The 18,104-nt window shown below is 40.5% G+C and overlaps 1 protein-coding gene across 13 annotated transcripts in view; it reads left to right on the forward strand.

Annotated features, from left to right (window-relative positions):
• LOC117562351 (voltage-dependent N-type calcium channel subunit alpha-1B-like) overlaps window positions 1–18,104 on the forward strand; it is a gene marked incomplete at its 5' end in the record, with an annotated part of 79,096 nt that overhangs the window by 17,736 nt on the left and 43,256 nt on the right. For 8 of the 13 annotated variants that reach the window (XM_034240163.1, XM_034240165.1, XM_034240164.1 and 5 more), the window contains 6 exon segments: window positions 1,247–1,981; window positions 5,267–5,472; window positions 8,149–8,278; window positions 9,996–10,125; window positions 10,792–10,851; window positions 11,273–11,379. In XM_034240163.1, the coding sequence (XP_034096054.1) occupies window positions 1,247–1,981; window positions 5,267–5,472; window positions 8,149–8,278; window positions 9,996–10,125; window positions 10,792–10,851; window positions 11,273–11,379 (1,368 nt within the window). 13 annotated transcript variants of the gene reach the window in all.

Consider the following 18,104-nt stretch of genomic DNA (forward strand, 5'->3'; position numbering starts at 1 on the left):
TTATTTGTAATTCTTCACACAGCCTCAGACAGCTGGTTTCAGATTTGCTCTGACACGTTTTTCCTGATAATGGACATTTTGATATGCCCCGAAATGATTTGGCTCATTGACACTGTCTCTCACTGATTAAGTTATTATAATGAGAATTGTCATGGGACATTGTGGCCCTGTTAAAGCGTAGGTTCTTATTTATTCAAGACTATCGAGATACAACGCTGTAATTGTTCCTCTTCTTCGTACTGGTCGCAAAGAAGTCCCTAAAAAAATAGCTTGATACATTTTTATTATTACAAATGGGGACCAAAACAAAGTCATGGGACAGTCAGTTGAGCAGAATTGAATGGGCATGTTTAGTATTTGGTATGGAGAGTACAGTATTCCCTCGGCTGTGGCTCAGCAAGCACCAGGCTGTGTGGAACAAAAGGGAAGAGTAACTTTGGAAGATACCTACTCGATTTGTTTAACATCCATTATATCTATCTTTAATTTCCTGCTAAATATGCTTTTCTTAAGTATGGAACAAGCTTTAAGCTGATGTATGCTTCTGATTTAGTCCTGCAAAGCCTATTTTGTGTCAGTTTTAATCATTTAAACAAGTCCAAAGTAGCCTTGAAAACCTCTTTGATGAAAATACTTGCAATGGAATTGGTCATTTTCCTTTTCCTTGCCCAAAGTAGCAATTCATTTGTAGTAGAACAACATGGACACCACAGACAGGGTAACTAGCAAAGCTGGAATCAGTTAAACACAATTACCTCATCAAGGTAAACCATGGATTCATTTAGATAGTACTGTATGGTAAAAAGTTCATCCCAGTGCATTAAATTCACTTGTACTGCCTGCATCCAAGACTTGAGCATGTACATCCCTCTGCAATAAGCTAACTTTACCATCTAAGGTGTTGGTTTATTCAAACTATACTTATTTTGCTATAAAGGATACTTTCTCCCTGAAGCATGGTAAGTGAAAGCTTTACCATAGGGAACATTCGTGCTGACGCATCCATAGACCACCTGGTGTCTGCTTCATTTCTTACTTTACTTATTTAAAGAATTAGATAAAGAAATGTAAATGTAGTGTTATTCGTAGAAGACCGTGTGGCTATGGATGAAACAGTGGATCGTGATGTTCACCCATTGAAAAAATAACTCATTAAGCAGAGAAAATATATAGTTGTAATATGTTCCTATGTCATAGTTTTTTCATCTCCCGTAATTCTTTTCTGTTGGATGATCCCTGTTTGCAGTAAGGAGCAGCTGCGCTCTGCAAAGTCCATGTCAGTGTGGGAGCAGAGGACCAACCAGCTGAGGAAACACAACATGAGGACGAGCAGCGAGGCTCTGTTCAACGAGCTGGACCCTGAGGAGCGCCTGCAGCTGGCCTCCGCCCTCCACCTGCACCCCGACATGATGACTCACCTGGACCGGCCGCTCGTGGTGGAGGCCAAGAATGGCGACAAACCCTGCAGGTCTCCAGACGGAGGACGCGAAGAGACGGGGGAATTCAGGCACGACGGGATGGGAGAAAACCAAACTCACTCCAGGAGGCACCACCGGCACCGCGAGAGGAACGGGGAGGGCCGGGATGGAGGGGAAGGCCACGGAGGGAGGCACCACACCCACCACAGCCGGAGCAGAGACCACAACGGGGACAGAGAGAGGAGGGGGGATAGCAGCCACAGCCACGACGAAGGAGGACAGGGACACCGGCACAACCACCAGGCCGGCTCCCCTGAGGAGGACAACAAAGACTTCAGAGGAGGAGAAGAGAGAGGACACCGCCACCATCACTCCCATCGTTCACCCAAAGAGGAGAACGGGGTGATAGCCAACGGAGCACAGGGAGAGCACAGGGGGAAGGGGGGAGGAGGAGGGGAGAGCAACGGAGAGAGGAGGGGACGCTGCTCTCGGATGGTCAGAGCGCACTCTACTCTCGATGGAGACGACTGTAAGAGGAACAAGAATGGATTCAAAGGTCACAGGTAAGACTGCAGCCATTACACTCTATAAGTATTCATTATTGGATATGCAATTAAAAAACTATACAGAGGCCATGCTACATCCTGACTGTCCTAAACTATTCACAATTATTAAAGATACAGATACAGTCCTACATCAAATAAATTAGACATTAGGCATTTTTGCACTTCTGGTTCCATTGTTTTGTAGCCAATAGGTTTTCAATGGGTGTTTTGTAAGAGGCCTGAAATGAGGTCTGTGGTAAATACAAGTACAAGAGATGTACATGTGTTATACTACGACATAAAATATGCCAGTAATGACACCACTCCTGAATTCTAAAGCATTTGGGTGTCTTGTAAAATGTGTTTTCTAACACACTGACCCTGACCAAAGGTTCATTGATGTGCATTTGCTGACTCTGTAGAGCAGGGATGGGCAACTTGGATGGTGGTGGGGGCCACATAATGTATGTACTGGCCACCAGGGGGCCGCAGATTCACTTGGAACACACACACACACAAATTCCATGTATTGTATGTAATTATTAACAAATATACTAAGTCTGACATCTGCATTGACATTTTACAATCTTTCAGGGAACATCCTCTACTAAGCTCACTAAACAAATATCAGTTCACAGAAATGTTATCTAATTTTTACAAGTGGCATGTTTGTATTGAACAGGTTATTTAACAGTGGAATACAACTATTTTAAACTATTGGAAAGCACGGAAAATGTGTGTGCATTGAGATTAACCATTAGATGACATAAACATGAAGTCATGAACACTAACCCAGACATTAGTTCTCTAACTTGAACCTAAGACACTTGTAGCCAGTCTCTGCATTCCCCGTATTCCACAATAAGGGAATGTCAACACAGACACCTGTCAGCCCGCACTCTGCTGTTCCTCAGCGCCGCTCCCCCTCCCTCCCGCTGAAATTATGAATGAAAAGCGTATAGTAATTAGGGCTGCATGATTTTGGGGAAAAAAATCTAATTGCGATTTTTCTGACAAATATTGCGATTCGAATTGCGATATTTGTTTTTAAGCGACCCAACGGAAGTTTATTGTAAAATGTGGCCATATCTTTACATTACATTACATTGCATTTAGCTGACGCTTTTATCCAAAGTGACTTACAATAAGTACATTCGACCAGGAAGACACAACCTTGAAGAAAACAGAATCATATAAGTACATCAGGTTTCATAGAGCCAAACATTTCAAGTGCTACTCAACTGGCTTTAGGTAAGCCAGTCCTTTATTAGTATATAAGTGCTTTGTTAATAAATCTATCGCTCGAAGTGGAGTCAAAAGAGATGAGTTTTCAGTTTGCGCCGGAAGATGTGCAAGCTATCTGCTGTCCTGATGTCAATGGGGAGCTCATTCCACCATCTTGGAGCCAGGATAGCAAACCCACGTGTTTTTGCTGATGGGAACTTGTCTCCGGCTAGGAAGGTCGCACCAACATGCTCGCGTCTCTAGCACCCCTGCAGCCGAGCTACGAGTGAAATAACTAAACTTACATGAAAGTTCTGTTGGGTTGCTTTAAAGTCAAGCTTCAGTTTAAGATTCACCCTGTAATAGAAACATGTGATGGAGCATTACTAACCTGACTCAGATGCTTTGTTTCACCAAACCATCTAAAGCTCCATTGGAAGCCATTTGGAAAGGGCAGGCACTTTCAAAAATACTTGGCAGGTGATTGGATCAATCTGTCTATCACCTTCTATCATGGGCCACTTCTGATTGGTTAACAATGGCTGGTATATGTGGAGCACAGCACTTCTGATTGGTGTGGATGACTGACACACAAGAAGAAAAAAGAAACCGCTGGCTTTGTGATTCGATAATCGCATCATTTCAAATCGCGATTTCAATTTAAAGTCGATTAATCGCTCAGCCCTAATAGTAATCATAGATAACACGGCAGGGTCCGTGACAGTTTGTTTTCATCTGATTTCAAATAAACAAAGTCTTGGTTTTTAGAATATTAAACTTGTTTCGCCAAATTCAGATGATAAATACAACTTTGAAGCTTGTAAAGGCATAATTACAAGCGGTGACTTAACGTCACAGCAGGCGTAACAACAGCCGGTGTTTCTTGTGAGCGTTCGTTTCCCCGGGAAACAAACACAATACACACAAACGCCTCACAGATTATTTTGCGGTATTTGGCTGCCGAACAAAATCATGTACACAGCTCGCGACGTAACTAGGAGTCTAGTGGACGGTATCAGTACTACAAGCCCCCTGGCCGCCATTTGTTCATCCCTGCTGTAGAGGTTTTGGCCCCAATCTGCATTTTCTTGGTCTTCTTTGAAAAAGCATGTGAGATCGACATATTGTGACATATTGACACAGTTATGAACACCAGCTACGAGTTGTTGTGTTTTGTGTTATAGTTCTGGTCTAGCGTTAGCTTTTGACTTAAGGCTGTAGCATTTTCCAAATTAATACAATTGTCTTTTGTTTCTGAAGATGATCTGGCTTAATAAAAAGACCAAGTATCATAAACTTATAAACATATACACATAAGCTTATTTTCTTCGATAATTTAAAAGCCAATTAACCTCTGGCTTTCTTTTCAAAAATACTTATCCGAACAACAGCACTGTTTTTGTATTATAACTTGGTTCTTGTTTTATACTCTTCAAATTGTACACACTAAACATTTTAATTTTTTTGCTGCTCTAATACTTTGCTTGCAAAAGCAGAAGCACTAATGCACTGTGTTAGTAAATGGAGAATGTATTATTTTAGAGTGTTTCATTACCATACAAAGTACAGCATTACACAGCCAGAATACAAACTGAAAACCATTGCTTGCATCTGTTGGCTGATCCGGAAGCATCACATTTCTCTTAACTTTCCACCAAGTTTAGTTTCTGAATACATTTAAAGTTAGAAACCAGACGTAGAGTTGCAGAGTCTTGCTTCATTTTATATCTTCTTTGTCTGTTTTGAATATTTGTTCATGGTGTAAGGCATTACAGCTGCATGTCATAATATCATCCAAACACTCCCTTCAGCTCTCTGTTTTGTGTCTGGCTCGGCTTAATTAATTCTAGTGGATCTTTTAGACAGGAAACATATATTCTAAGACACTATGTAAGAAATACAATTCCACTACCATATGATAGTGTGTTTGGTAGCATTTCTAGTCTAGCAGCATAGATCCTATCCCAGGAGGACAGAGAAACGTTATCGAACGGGCCTAATTTGGCACGAAGCTCTGAGAACCCTGTGAGCAGAGTGTAATGAAGCCTGTGATACATGGACACACATCTCTCTCCCCAGGGACAGGCAGCCGGATGCTGAGGACGACGGCCTGGCCTCCAGTCCTCTGCAGCCCATGCGCAGTAACCTGAGTCTTGGAGAGAAGCAGGAGGACGCCGACAACCAGAAGAACTCCACCAGGGCCAGCCAGGCCGGCCTCAACAGCAACACCATCGTCATCCCCGTCACCATCACCGCCCCGCCCGGAGAGACCACCATCATACCCAGTGAGTACACACCGCCATCAGGAGAAGAGAGGTTGCAAAGGTTGATGAAAATAATCCACAGACCACTCGGTGTTTGCTTCATTTCTAACTTTACTTAATTAGACATTAGAATTAGGTAAATGAAGTGTTATTCGTAGAATATCGTGTGGCTATGGATGAAACAGTCGATCGTTGTGTTCACCCATTGAAAAAAGAACTCATTAAAGGTGGGGTAGGTAATTTTGGAGAAACCAGCTTGAGTGTGCTAGACTTTGAAAATAACAGCCGGAAAAAACTTACCTACCCCACCTTTAAGCGGAGAAAATAATAATAATAATAATAACTAATCATTTTGGACGTTACTTGCATTTTTTATGAGGTTAAAACATCTTATTATAATGTTTCCACCAGTCATCAATTTACAGCAGTGTCATTAGGGGTAATTAAGGCTAATTAAGAATATCGCCACGGCAGAAGAATTAATGAGTAAAAGTCAAATACAACAGGAGTCATAGCCGGAAGTGCCCAATTTTTAACACTATAGAGGACGGCATACTTTATGAATCCTGCAAGGGGAATATTTATTTTGCAATGTAATACTTAGAGTAACATTTGAAAACCATGCTAGTTCTGTGAAACTGTACTTTGGCACTGCAATGCTTTGAGTTCAACACTTATATCGGCACAGTAACATGATCATAAGGACAATGTTTACATGCTAATGCTAAATAATCATAATGGTTACCATGTTTACCATCTTAGCCCAGTGCCTATTTTCTAATGAACTCTATCAATAGGTAGAAATGACGCAGGTGAGAATGCCATTATTGTCTAGTAACTCCAGTTTCTAATTGTATAAAAATGCTATATACAGTGGGGCAAAAAAGTATTTAGTCAGCCACCAATTGTGCAAGTTCTCCCACTTAAAAAGATGAGAGAGGCCTGTAATTTTCATGCTAGGTATACCTCAACTATGAGAGACAAGAATGAGAAAAAAAATCCAGAAAATCACATTGTCTGATTTTTAAAGAATTTATTTGCAAATTATGGTGGAAAATAAGTATTTGGTCAATAACAAAAGTTCATCTCAATACTTTGTTATATACCCTTTGTTGGCAATGACAGAGGTCAAACGTTTTCTGTAAGTCTTCACAAGGTTTTCACACACTGTTGCTGGTATTTTGGCCCATTCCTCCATGCAGATCTCCTCTAGAGCAGTGATGTTTTGGGGCTGTCGCTGGGCAACACGGACTTTCAACTCCCTCCAAAGATTTTCTATGGGGTTGAGTTCTGGAGACTGGCTAGGCCACTCCAGGACCTTGAAATGCTTCTTACGAAGCCACTCCTTCGTTGCCCGGGCGGTGTGTTTGGGATCATTGTCATGCTGAAAGACCCAGCCACGTTTCATCTTCAATGCCCTTGCTGATGGAAGGAGGTTGTCACTCAAAATCTCACGATACATGGCCCCATTCATTCTTTCCTTTACACGGATCAGTCGTCCTGGTCCCTTTGCAGAAAAACAGCCCCAAAGCATGATGTTTCCACCCCCATGTTTCACAGTAGGTATGGTGTTCTTTGGATGCAACTCAGCATTCTTTCTCCTCCAAACACGTCTAGTGAGTTTTTACCAACAAGTTCTATTTTGGTTTCATCTGACCATATGACATTCTCCCAATCCTCTTCTGGATCATCTAAATGCTCTCTAGCAAACTTCAGACGGGCCTGGACATGTACTGGCTTAAGCAGGGGGACACATCTGGCACTGCAGGATTTGAGTCCCTGGCGGCGTTGTGTGTTACTGATGGTAGCCTTTGTTACTTTGGTCCCAGCTCTCTGCAGGTCATTGACTAGGTCCCCCCGTGTGGTTCTGGGATTTTTGCTCACCGTTCTTGTGATCATTTTGACCCCACGGGGTGAGATCTTGCGTGGAGCCCCAGATCGAGGGAGATTATCAGTGGTCTTGTATGTCTTCCATTTTCTAATAATTGCTCCCACAGTTGATTTCTTCACACCAAGCTGCTTACCTATTGCAGATTCAGTCTTCCCAGCCTGGTGCAGGTCTACAATTTTGTTTCTGGTGTATTTTGACAGCTCTTTGGTCTTGGCCATAGTGGAGTTTGGAGTGTGACTGTTTGAGGTTGTGGACAGGTGTCTTTTATACTGATAACGAGTTCAAACAGGTGCCATTAATACAGTTAACAAGTGGAGGACAGAGGAGGCTCTTAAAGAAGAAGTTACAGGTCTGTGAGAGCCAGAGATCTTGTTTGTTTGTAGGTGACCAAATACTTATTTTACCGAGGAATTTACCAATTAATTCATTAAAAATCCTACAATGTGATTTCCTGGATTCTTTCCCCCCATTCTGTCTCTCATAGTTGAAGTGTACCTAGGATGAGAATTACAGGCCTCTCTCATCTTTTTAAGTGGGAGAACTTGCACAATTGGTGGCTGACTAAATACTTTTTTGCCCCACTGTATTTGTATGGGGACTTTGTAATAGCAGCTTTATGAGTAGAGTAAGTTCATTTTCGTAAGCAGCTTTTATGATAAACCAAGATTTTCAGATTTTTCGTACCTCGTTAATTATATTTCAATAAAACTACACAGACCAAAAGCCTGAAATTTGTATCAATATTTTTATTTGTATAATGTTTGTACTGCTTTGAGCTAATGAGTGTGTTTATCTTTCCACACTAGTGAACAATATCGACTGCGACAGCTTCTTATTCAGCGATGAGAAGAAAGACCTGGAGGATGAGGAGGCGGCTAATGGGCCTCGGCAGATCCTTCCCTACAGCTCCATGTTCGTCTTTGGGCAAACTAACCCGTAAGTGTAGCTGCAAGTGACTGAGAGCAGTGATGTGAAATAAGATTGATAGCTTGGGTTAAATTAAGGATACAAAGTTACACAAATTATTAGGATTTTACCATGTAGAGTGGGTCAAATGAGTTAACAGCACCTAGCAAATCCAAAGTTGATAACCAACATGATGTAATCCCCTCACTTTGTTAAAACAGTCCTTTTTAAAATGTATAGAAGCATGTTAAACATACACACTTTCAACACATTCAACCTCTTTTCAATGAGGAACATATCAGACTCACTTTCATTACTTTCATATCTGGACTTGAACATAGCACTTGTTTATGAGTAGGAGTCTGGAGCGTTGCCATTGGCCAGCAGGAGGCGTGGGAATTTGGTGGACTGACCCCCCTATCTAATAAAAGTTGTTATCAGGATGTGGAATCTTTTCTCTCTGGTAGTGGGGGAACACAGCCGGTGCAGCAGATTGAGCATCACCAGAGAGATCAAATTGAGCTTAACTCTAAACGCAGCGCGGCTCTGGAAAGTCCTGGCTTGACTCTTCTATTTTCTGAGATGTGTGTTGTGACACTCGTGAGACTGCAGCTAACCAACTGTGTGTTTCCCTAAAAAAAACATATGGCCTTCTCTAGTGACCTAATCTCTCTTTGTTCAGACCAAATGCAAAGCAAATGTTTGCCTTGTATTACTTGTGTGAATACGACAGATTATTTTATTTTGCAACTCATGAATAATCACCCTTAACAGCTAATGGAAGGGCAGTTTACGCTTAATGCTAACTTGGTTTGTAGCCAATTAAAACCTTGAATCAATTAACAAATATTGTCCATACTTTCTTCCTTTTTCTGTAACATACTGACACTGAATTGTAAAGCTGCAATTTTGAGGATTGACCATTACGAAATTCACGTTATTAAGGTACAAGAATAACGAAGTTCAAAAGATCAACCATCGACTTCATAGTTATACTGTCGTACTGTAGAACTGCTGCACACAACAGGAGTTTTATGTTGGTTTTACGGGTGTTTGTATCGTACCATATTTTCAAGTCTGTAGGTGCGAATCTAAGTCCTACGTAGCCAGAACATCTGGTAGTCCACAAGTTCAATAACCTCTGTAAGAACTTTTCCCAGATTCTGAAAGATGGGGCATGTTCCTCAGTTTCAGAAGGAACTGTCATCCTTCGAGCAGTGTTTGCTGTGTTTCTCCTTTAGGCTGATGTAGTTCTGGCTTTAGACCATGACCTCCAGCACACACTGGGGTGGTTTGTAGCTGTGAGTAAATCAGTTGGGAAGGGCGCCAGCTCCTCAAGTCTGAGGCCATGGCACTCTCCTTAAAAATGAAGTGTTTGTGCCCCAAGTGAATTAGTGTCTCAGGATCTGAGGAGCTGAGGCAGAAGATGAATCTCTTGATTTACCGCTCCATTCATGTTCCAGACCCACATATCATCTTGGACTCATGATGGGGATTAGACAAATTAAATGCCAGATTCATTTCCACCTAAACATTGTTTTGACATGGAAGAATATGCGTGTGCTTCTTGACCTTTTATAGAAGGACGTTACCTATGGAGCTGTCACTTCTCTGTGTGTACTCTAACGTGTGTGTGTGTGTGTGTGTGTGTGTGTGTGTGTGTGTGTGTGTGTGTGTGTGTGTGTGTGTGTGTGTGTGTGTGTGTGTGTGTGTGTGTGTGTGTGTGTGTGTGTGTGTTGTCTTGCAGGGTGCGGCGGCTGTGTCACTACGTGGTCAACCTACGCTACTTTGAAATGTGCATCCTGTTGGTCATCACAATGAGCAGCATTGCTCTGGCAGCCGAAGATCCAGTGCAAGCGAATGCACCGCGCAACAACGTGAGTCACACTGACATCTGGAATTCATAAATACACATCTGGAAGGACACATCATAAACACTGGCTGACAGACGCATCGTCACAGAGCCTAGTATTTGCATTAAATGTGCTTGCATCCCTGCGGATTCACACACTTCATTCCGCTGACTGGCTGATTCAGTCAGACAGAGTCAGGGTTTCACAGGTTTGCCCATATTTAGAGTAGGAAACACAAAGATAAGCTTTTTTAGATCGTTTTTGGTCAATTGTTGTCACTGACTTGGCGCACATCCAGTTTGACAGAATCTTTAAATACTCTTTACATCCGTGCCTGACATATGAACCCATGTTGAGAGTAAGGGGATAATACATGCACACAGACTTGAGCTTTTGCATTCTGACAGACAAGCACAACTAATTCTTATTCAAGTCAGGAGCGCAGAAGGAATGCGAGGTGATGGTGTATGTTTGCGTGTGTGTGGGTGTTCAGGCAATCTGTGTTAGAGCTGGGGAGTGCAGAGCTGACAGAGCTTGAGACCTCTGACAGGGTAGAGGAACATGTTGTGCATAACTGGTCCACACACACCTACACACACACACACTTCAAAAGAATCTTAATCAGCAAACATCTGTCACTGGATCTGACAAGTCATCTCACAGGAAGTTTTCTTAACCTCTGTTCTGCAGGTTCTCAAGTATCTGGATTATGTCTTTACTGGGGTCTTCACTTTTGAGATGGTGATAAAGGCGAGTATGCACATGATGTTAAGGTTACATAACCATGGTTGCAACAGCATTAAAATGAATATGTTTATGAGATTATCATTTTGAGATTGTAGTCATTCAAGCGATATTTAGCGAGTTGCCTTTCAAACTGCAAATCACCAAATCTGTGTTTACTGGGAGAGAGAAGTATCATGTTCCTGGCATTGCTAATTGGGTTTGTGGTTTACATTTATCAGCTGTGATAACCATGTCCTATTTCCAAACCCTTAAAATAATAAATGCGCTGTGTCACTAAAAAGAAAAAGTACTACATTTGAAGGCAGAGCGCTCTTAAAGTGCTTTTTATGAGCTAATGAGGAACAAGGTCAAAATAGCTATAGAAGAGGCATTAAAATAATTATTAGCTCAAATTATTTTGTTCTATTTTATGCTGTGACACCAGATGATTGACTTGGGACTGATCCTCCACCCTGGCGCTTATTTCCGTGACCTGTGGAACATTCTGGACTTCATCGTGGTCAGCGGAGCTCTGGTGGCCTTTGCCTGCTCGTAAGTCAACTTGTCCTTTTATCTAATCCTAGCAGAACTCTGAATATAAAGTATTTCAGGCACGGATACAACAACCACACCACAAAAATATGACGGTTGTGTCATATCAGTGTTCTTAGCGGATGCCACCCTCTCTACAGTGTCTACCCCTGGAGCAGGCTAGCCTAGCATGCTAACTCTCTGTGGCTAGGTGCCGCAGTGTGTTTGTTTTATCTCACAAACAACTCCATTCAGATTTGGTTTATTGGTGCTTGGGGAAATCTATCAATCACAACAATGTCACACTCATCACACAAGTCTCCACGCTCCCTCCGTGCTCAACAGTGCACAGTTTAGATGACAGCTTTATCTTTCAAGAGGCGAAATAAGTCTCCAAGCTGGCACCTAATTGCCGGGTTCAATACACTGCAAAAGTTATATTTGTATGATTGTATCTAAAACTAATTTGTTCTCCCGTTATAAACAATTGTCATCATCAATTTCAAGCAATGTTGCTGTCTTTCTGCCAGACTTGGTATTATTTGTATTCCTTGGAAGTCAATATATTAGTAATATAGTTTACGTCGCCGTATTCAGGAAGATTTTAGCAGCTATTTATAATCGTACATGTTGAACCTAACTCACCTGCACATTTTTGTCTCGTCTCACACTCCTAATAACACTCACATACAAACATGTTTGCATTAGATGGACATAAATGAAAAGGCCATTACCCCTTCTGGTTGAGCGCTGCTAAGTACATATTATCAGTGAGAAGCGAATAGTAAAAAAAGAAATGCTTGTGTAGCTGAGAAACTCAAATATATATAAATGTTTTCACTATTCTATTTTTCTCGAAAACTAAATACAAATGTTACTTTTAGAGATTGCATGACTGTTTAATATAAAACTCTTACTAAAAATGATCACAAAATATATGCATATGCGTAGCTTTTTAGGATATTTCTGTGTTTAGGAGTATTGTTTTGTAAATACAGAACATCGAGGTTTCTTTCGCATAAACGTACAACTTATGACATTTTTACTCGGAATGCTTCCCACATTTCCTCGCTCTGTAATTTATTTTTTACCTACAATGGCTCGAATGTGCTGGGGTATAAAGTGCCATTGTGCATGATGGGAAATAAACGTTACCCATAGCCACATTATACAGCGAGTTACAGTAATGAGCCCCGTGCCGCCCACAGACCTGCATTCTGGGTCTCTGGAGTTGGAAGGTGATTACATATTCTGTTATGTTCTCACTATTTCTCATGCAGTATTGATTCTTTCCTGGAAATGTGTCCACAGTTAGTCACCTGTGTATTTTTCTTTGTACTGCTCTCTGCTGCTCGGTTCCTTCTCTTTCGCCAGCTGTAGATAAATGCTTCTCTCTTGTGTTTTTGTATCTGTTTCTGACTCTGTCTCTGTCTCCTCTCTTTACTTTCCTTCCTTCCTTTCTTTGTTGTCTGGCTTGGATTGCTTTCAGGAGCCTCATGGGGTAATGCTGCCTGCTCTCTCTGCCTGCGTTTCTGTCTATGTGCACGTTTTTTTTCTTTTCTATTTGTGTCGTCTGTTTTCCTTCTTGTCCATCATAGCCAATGTCATTTGCAGAGTTTAGATGAAGCAGCCTCCGTCTAGCAGCGAAATGTTTTGAACAAATGTGATATTATGTTATTCGCTATTCTTATCTTCACCGCCACAGTCACGAGCAAAGATTCTGGCATTTGCTGTGTTTGTGTTATGCAACTATGTTTGTGTTACATCTGCATCTGGGTTACATAAGTGCAATTACCTGCTGTCCATTTACCGGATATATTTCATAGATATATTTCATGAGTTTTAGTAAGAGGAACAATACACATAATGCTCAGCATGGCAGCACAGTGAATAAGAAACGCACTGTCAGAGGTTTAATCTTTCGTAAGAGTAAAATGTGTTCCAGATGTTCATGAACACAAAGTACCTCTGGCTACGCTCCACAATTAACACACACATTTAGTGCTAATTGAACAATTACCAGACATAGAGTTCAAGTATTATTCAGATGCAGAATGATGTAGCTGTCATCGTTCTTTCATTGTGTTTCTAACTTGTAATGCACTGTTCATTTATAATCACAAATCACTTATTGTAAGAGTGCTTTGACATTGTCCCGTTCATTTAGCTTCGTCCAGTATGCTGCGCTGTTGTCCATAGAAATGTTGGATTTACAGGTTATCACATTCAACCACTACACCTTCACTTTGCTCCATCTGTCATCTCGCTTATCAACTCACTTTCATGGCATGTAAGTGTGAGCCAGGCTACATTCACACTGCAAGGATAATTCTACTTCCCTGGAACTAGGATCTTATTACGATGAATTCTTATATTGGTTATTAAAAATATACTCAGGCTAGCTGCTATCCATTTGACGAGGGAAGAAACACGAGCATTCAAACAATCAAATGGGTTGGAGAGAAACCAAGGAAAGAGGAAGACCTAATAATAAGAAGCAGAGTACAGACAGGTATCCTCATGTTATGCTCGTAAGATAAGATTCTAAATATAAAAAATGTGGGCAATCGTGGTCTCAAAGTGTAAATTAAAATAAACATTCAGTTAATTGACATTGAGTAATAAAAGCTAGTAAAACAGTAGCTATCCTGGAAGTGACGTCAGGAATTTAGCCCTCTTATACAGTATGGGGCAATATGTGAAAAGTGCTTAAAAATGTATTTAAAAAGTAGATACTATTAGTTTAGATTTTTCCAGCCGCAGTGTTAATGTAGTCATTGTAGCAGACATGTCAGTGGATTGTATCATCAACAGTGTCCTCTCATCTTCTCTCCCAGTAAACAACTGTCCATGGCATCATGATCATCCTCTTGCTATAAATGTGATTTATTCACCTGTGTACTTCACATACTCATTGTAATATTCATCACTCGTCTACTTGCTTTGCCCTTTCACAGGGTAATTAGTTTAAGTGCGTCTATGTGTCTCTTATCTTTGGTTTCTTTTCGATGGAAGTTTGAAAGGCCGGATAATGTCCCTGTTTCTTCACACCTGTGTGATATCTGCTTAAAATGTTTATTTTGCGCTGTCTTTCTTGACATGCTTTTGTGCTATATTTATGTGGGTGGTGTTTGTGTTTTTGTACTGTGTTTGTGTCATTGCTTTTTCTCATCAGATCGCAACACAGCGTGGCCAGGTGGGAACTGTCCCTATCTACTTTTTACTTATTAAACCCCCCCTTCCCTCTTTCCCCACATGAAACATCGACACTCCTCTTACCAAACTTTCCAAATGAACTCTGTCCCCCTCCATCCCAAAGTGCTCGGGATATGACCATGATTTCCCTCCCTCCTTCCTGTCTTCCCTTTACAAAAGAACCTCCTGTCCCAATATTGGGACATCCAGACAAAAAGACAATATTGGAAACTCCGTCTCATAGCTTTCAGAAGACCAACATATAACCGCTGACTTGCATCTGTGTCAATCTAAACTGAGTATCTTTCCACTCATCAGGTATCAGCTGTATACAAGCTGAAACGTCCTTATCTGATGTTCCTCCTTCATGTTAATCTCCTCTAATCTTCACTAAAGTGGGTTTAATTGGTCATAACACTAAGAGATTATAGCCTGCAGCTTAATTCACCTCCCTGCCCTTCACCTACATCTCTCCTTGCATTCAGAGAGAAATCGATGGAGGATTATAGCTTCTCAGCTGGATTCACCTTGAGTGACCGCCGGGTAGTAGCTTGTGTATTTAAATAAATAAATGATACGTTTATTTCCCCCGTAAGAATTCATTGTAAGTGAGCACATTTTGTACAATTTATTTGTTTCTTAGTGTATCCACACACACATCCTTAGCACTTGAATTCTCTTACAATAATTATATATTTTTTTATGACCACAAGAAGAAATTCTGATCACAACTCTTGCAATGTTTAGCTCAGCAAATGCTCCCAGTGATTACAAAGTAAAGAAGAAAATAGAGAAACAATACAAATGGAAGTATGCAAAAACAGTTGAAATATTTATTTGTGCTTTATTTGTAATATAGCTCGATAGAAGGAGCTTCATGCTTGCTGTTTAGCTGAGGCACTGAAATGCTTCTGACTGGATGTCACATCCCTAAACAGGAAATGCTCCTCGACCAATAGCGGGCAGCTGATACGACAGAGTCAGGATGACGTAGGATGACCTCACAGCTGCTGAGCACATTAAAGATCAATTAAATCTCTGTTTTCTGTCTGCTCCAGCATTCATATCTGCTCAATAAGAACTGCTGTGTTCTCCTTTGAGGAATACGGTTTCAGCGAAAATAATAATTATATGTTTTCAAATATGAAAGCAGCGGTCTGTAAGACAGCCAAAAAGGTAGAGTTACATAGAGTTAAGTTCAATACATAAACACACAAGTGTAACTTAGTTAAATATATCAAATTATGTTATAATGTTATATATTAAAAATAAATGGCTTCTCGATTTTTTTTTTAAATAATCGCCAATGCAACACAATTTAACAAAGGGCAAATAGAGACCGCAGACCCTTTATAATAATAACAATGAGAGAATTAGTACCCTGAAAGCCTAAAGAAAATAAGATTGATTCATATAGATTTTATTATATATTTTCCAAGAATATGCAATAAAATAACAGAAGTATGATTTTATATGTTTCCATAATACACTCAGTTAGTATTAAGGCTGCAGAAATGATGGACTTAATTATGTTGGACTTCAAGCCATCAGTGTTGAGTTAATGTGAACAAACACACACATTACATGCTCCTTGCCCACGGCGCTTCTGAAAGCTATTGGGAGACTGTTCTTGCCGTCTCAATGTGTCGAGCTCCTTGAATAGCGAGGACTGGCATTGAGTTTGCAGATTGCATGCCAGGGTAACCAAGTCATCCAAGCATGAGAGCTGCATGCCATTTTATAAGACTGAGAGTTTTCCATTGAGAACGGAAAAGGCACACAATGTATGGAACCATGCTACTCTTCCTCACCGTATTGTAGACTTTTACACACATCACATATCTGATGATATCAAATTATTATTACAGATTGATATCATTATTTTGACAGACTGATGTGTGAGTACAGTATGTGTCTGACAAATCTTATGCAAAGGAGGCAAAGGGAAGAAAAGACTGAGAAGGAAGGTGTTTAAAGTCAACATGCTGTCCATTTACCGGATAAGATGTATGGTCATTTCTAGAATCTCACATGTACCCTCCTATCCACATTACGTTCCTTGAAAACGCTTATTTGTGCATTATTTTCCTAGAAAGGACTTTCTAATTTGGTAATAATGTTCCATTACTCAGAAGGATCTATTTTAGGGTTCAAGGATAACCAGGAAATGACTAAAGGTAGTTAAATTGAGTTGAAGTTTCTATTTCCTTGGGTATTTCCTAAGATAAAATGCACAAGTGTTATTTAAAAAGATCAATTTGATGACCCAATGTTCAATTAGACTTTATTCTCAGAGGTCTATTTGTGGAATTGTGTCAAGATTACATTATAAACTGTTTCTTTGCTCTGCCTCATTCCCCGTTTTCTGTAGTGTTGCTACACCTGTCAAGCTGCACACTACAGAGCTCCAGCTTATATTGATGACAGTATACTGGGATCACCGATAGCTGACGTTATACTCCTGAACAAACTGCTCTTTTACAGTTATTAGCTGGAATAAACAACATTACTTTAGGAGGTGTTGATGTCCCCTGGGGATGACATAATTGGTTGGTGTAAGAAACTGCAGAGCCTCAATGGGACACTAACAGGGCTTTTAAACTTATTTGTTCTCACATTCTTGTGTCCTTTGCCACATCCTTGCACATTGCATTATTTATATACACAGATAAACACTCAGTTTGTAGTTTTTAGACATGTTTGAAGTCATAAGAAACAACACGGAGAGTGACAGCCACTTTGCACATGTGACTGATTAATTAGAAATCCCTCTCCCACCGTCCTTGGCCAATGTCAGTGTCTGAGTGAATGATGGCTCAGCTGTATGCCATTAGCATAACAGCTAGTTTTCAAAGCCCCACACCCACCTCCCACTCAGTGACCAGTTAAGAAACCTGCAGCGTCTGCAATGACTGACAGCAGCGGTTCCTGCAAAGAAGCTGGGGCTGATTCTCTCTGCGTTTACTCTGAACAGTGGGAAATGTTTGTATGTTATTCCACAGAAACAGCATGTTGTATGCTCACCATGACAGTTGTGGAAAAGGTTCTTAACTATGATTTTATCTTACAAAAATAAGTAATTCCATAGTGGAAAATACATCAGAGGTCAACAATGTTTTGCAGTAGAGTTCAAATTGTTGAGAAAGAGTGGAGTTTAGAAGGGTCACAAAAGGAAAGAAGGAATTCAAGAGAGACATTTCACCCAAAGAAATGAAAGAAAAACCAAATAGACTAAACGGGTAAATAAAAGACAGATGAAAAGAGAAAGACTGTAAGAAAGAAAGGCTACTGTGAGAAAAAGGAATTAAAGAAGACAAAAAGAAGAAGGGAAAGAAAATGAGAAGGGAATGAAAAACAGGTAACAAATGTAGTGAAGGAGCAAATCTGAAAGGTTTACTTCACTACAGCACTTTAGGAAATGCAATTTGGTTACTCCAAACCAATTCCTCGACTGTTGCATGCTTCTGTAGAACCTCACATGCATGCACTCTACTAACAGAATATAACATTGCATTCATCAGAGTTCACAGTAAACCTGATGTACTTGAATC

The sequence above is a fragment of the Gymnodraco acuticeps genome, unplaced genomic scaffold (assembly GCF_902827175.1).
Source record: "Gymnodraco acuticeps unplaced genomic scaffold, fGymAcu1.1, whole genome shotgun sequence".
NCBI classification, from domain to species: Eukaryota; Metazoa; Chordata; class Actinopteri; order Perciformes; family Bathydraconidae; genus Gymnodraco; species Gymnodraco acuticeps.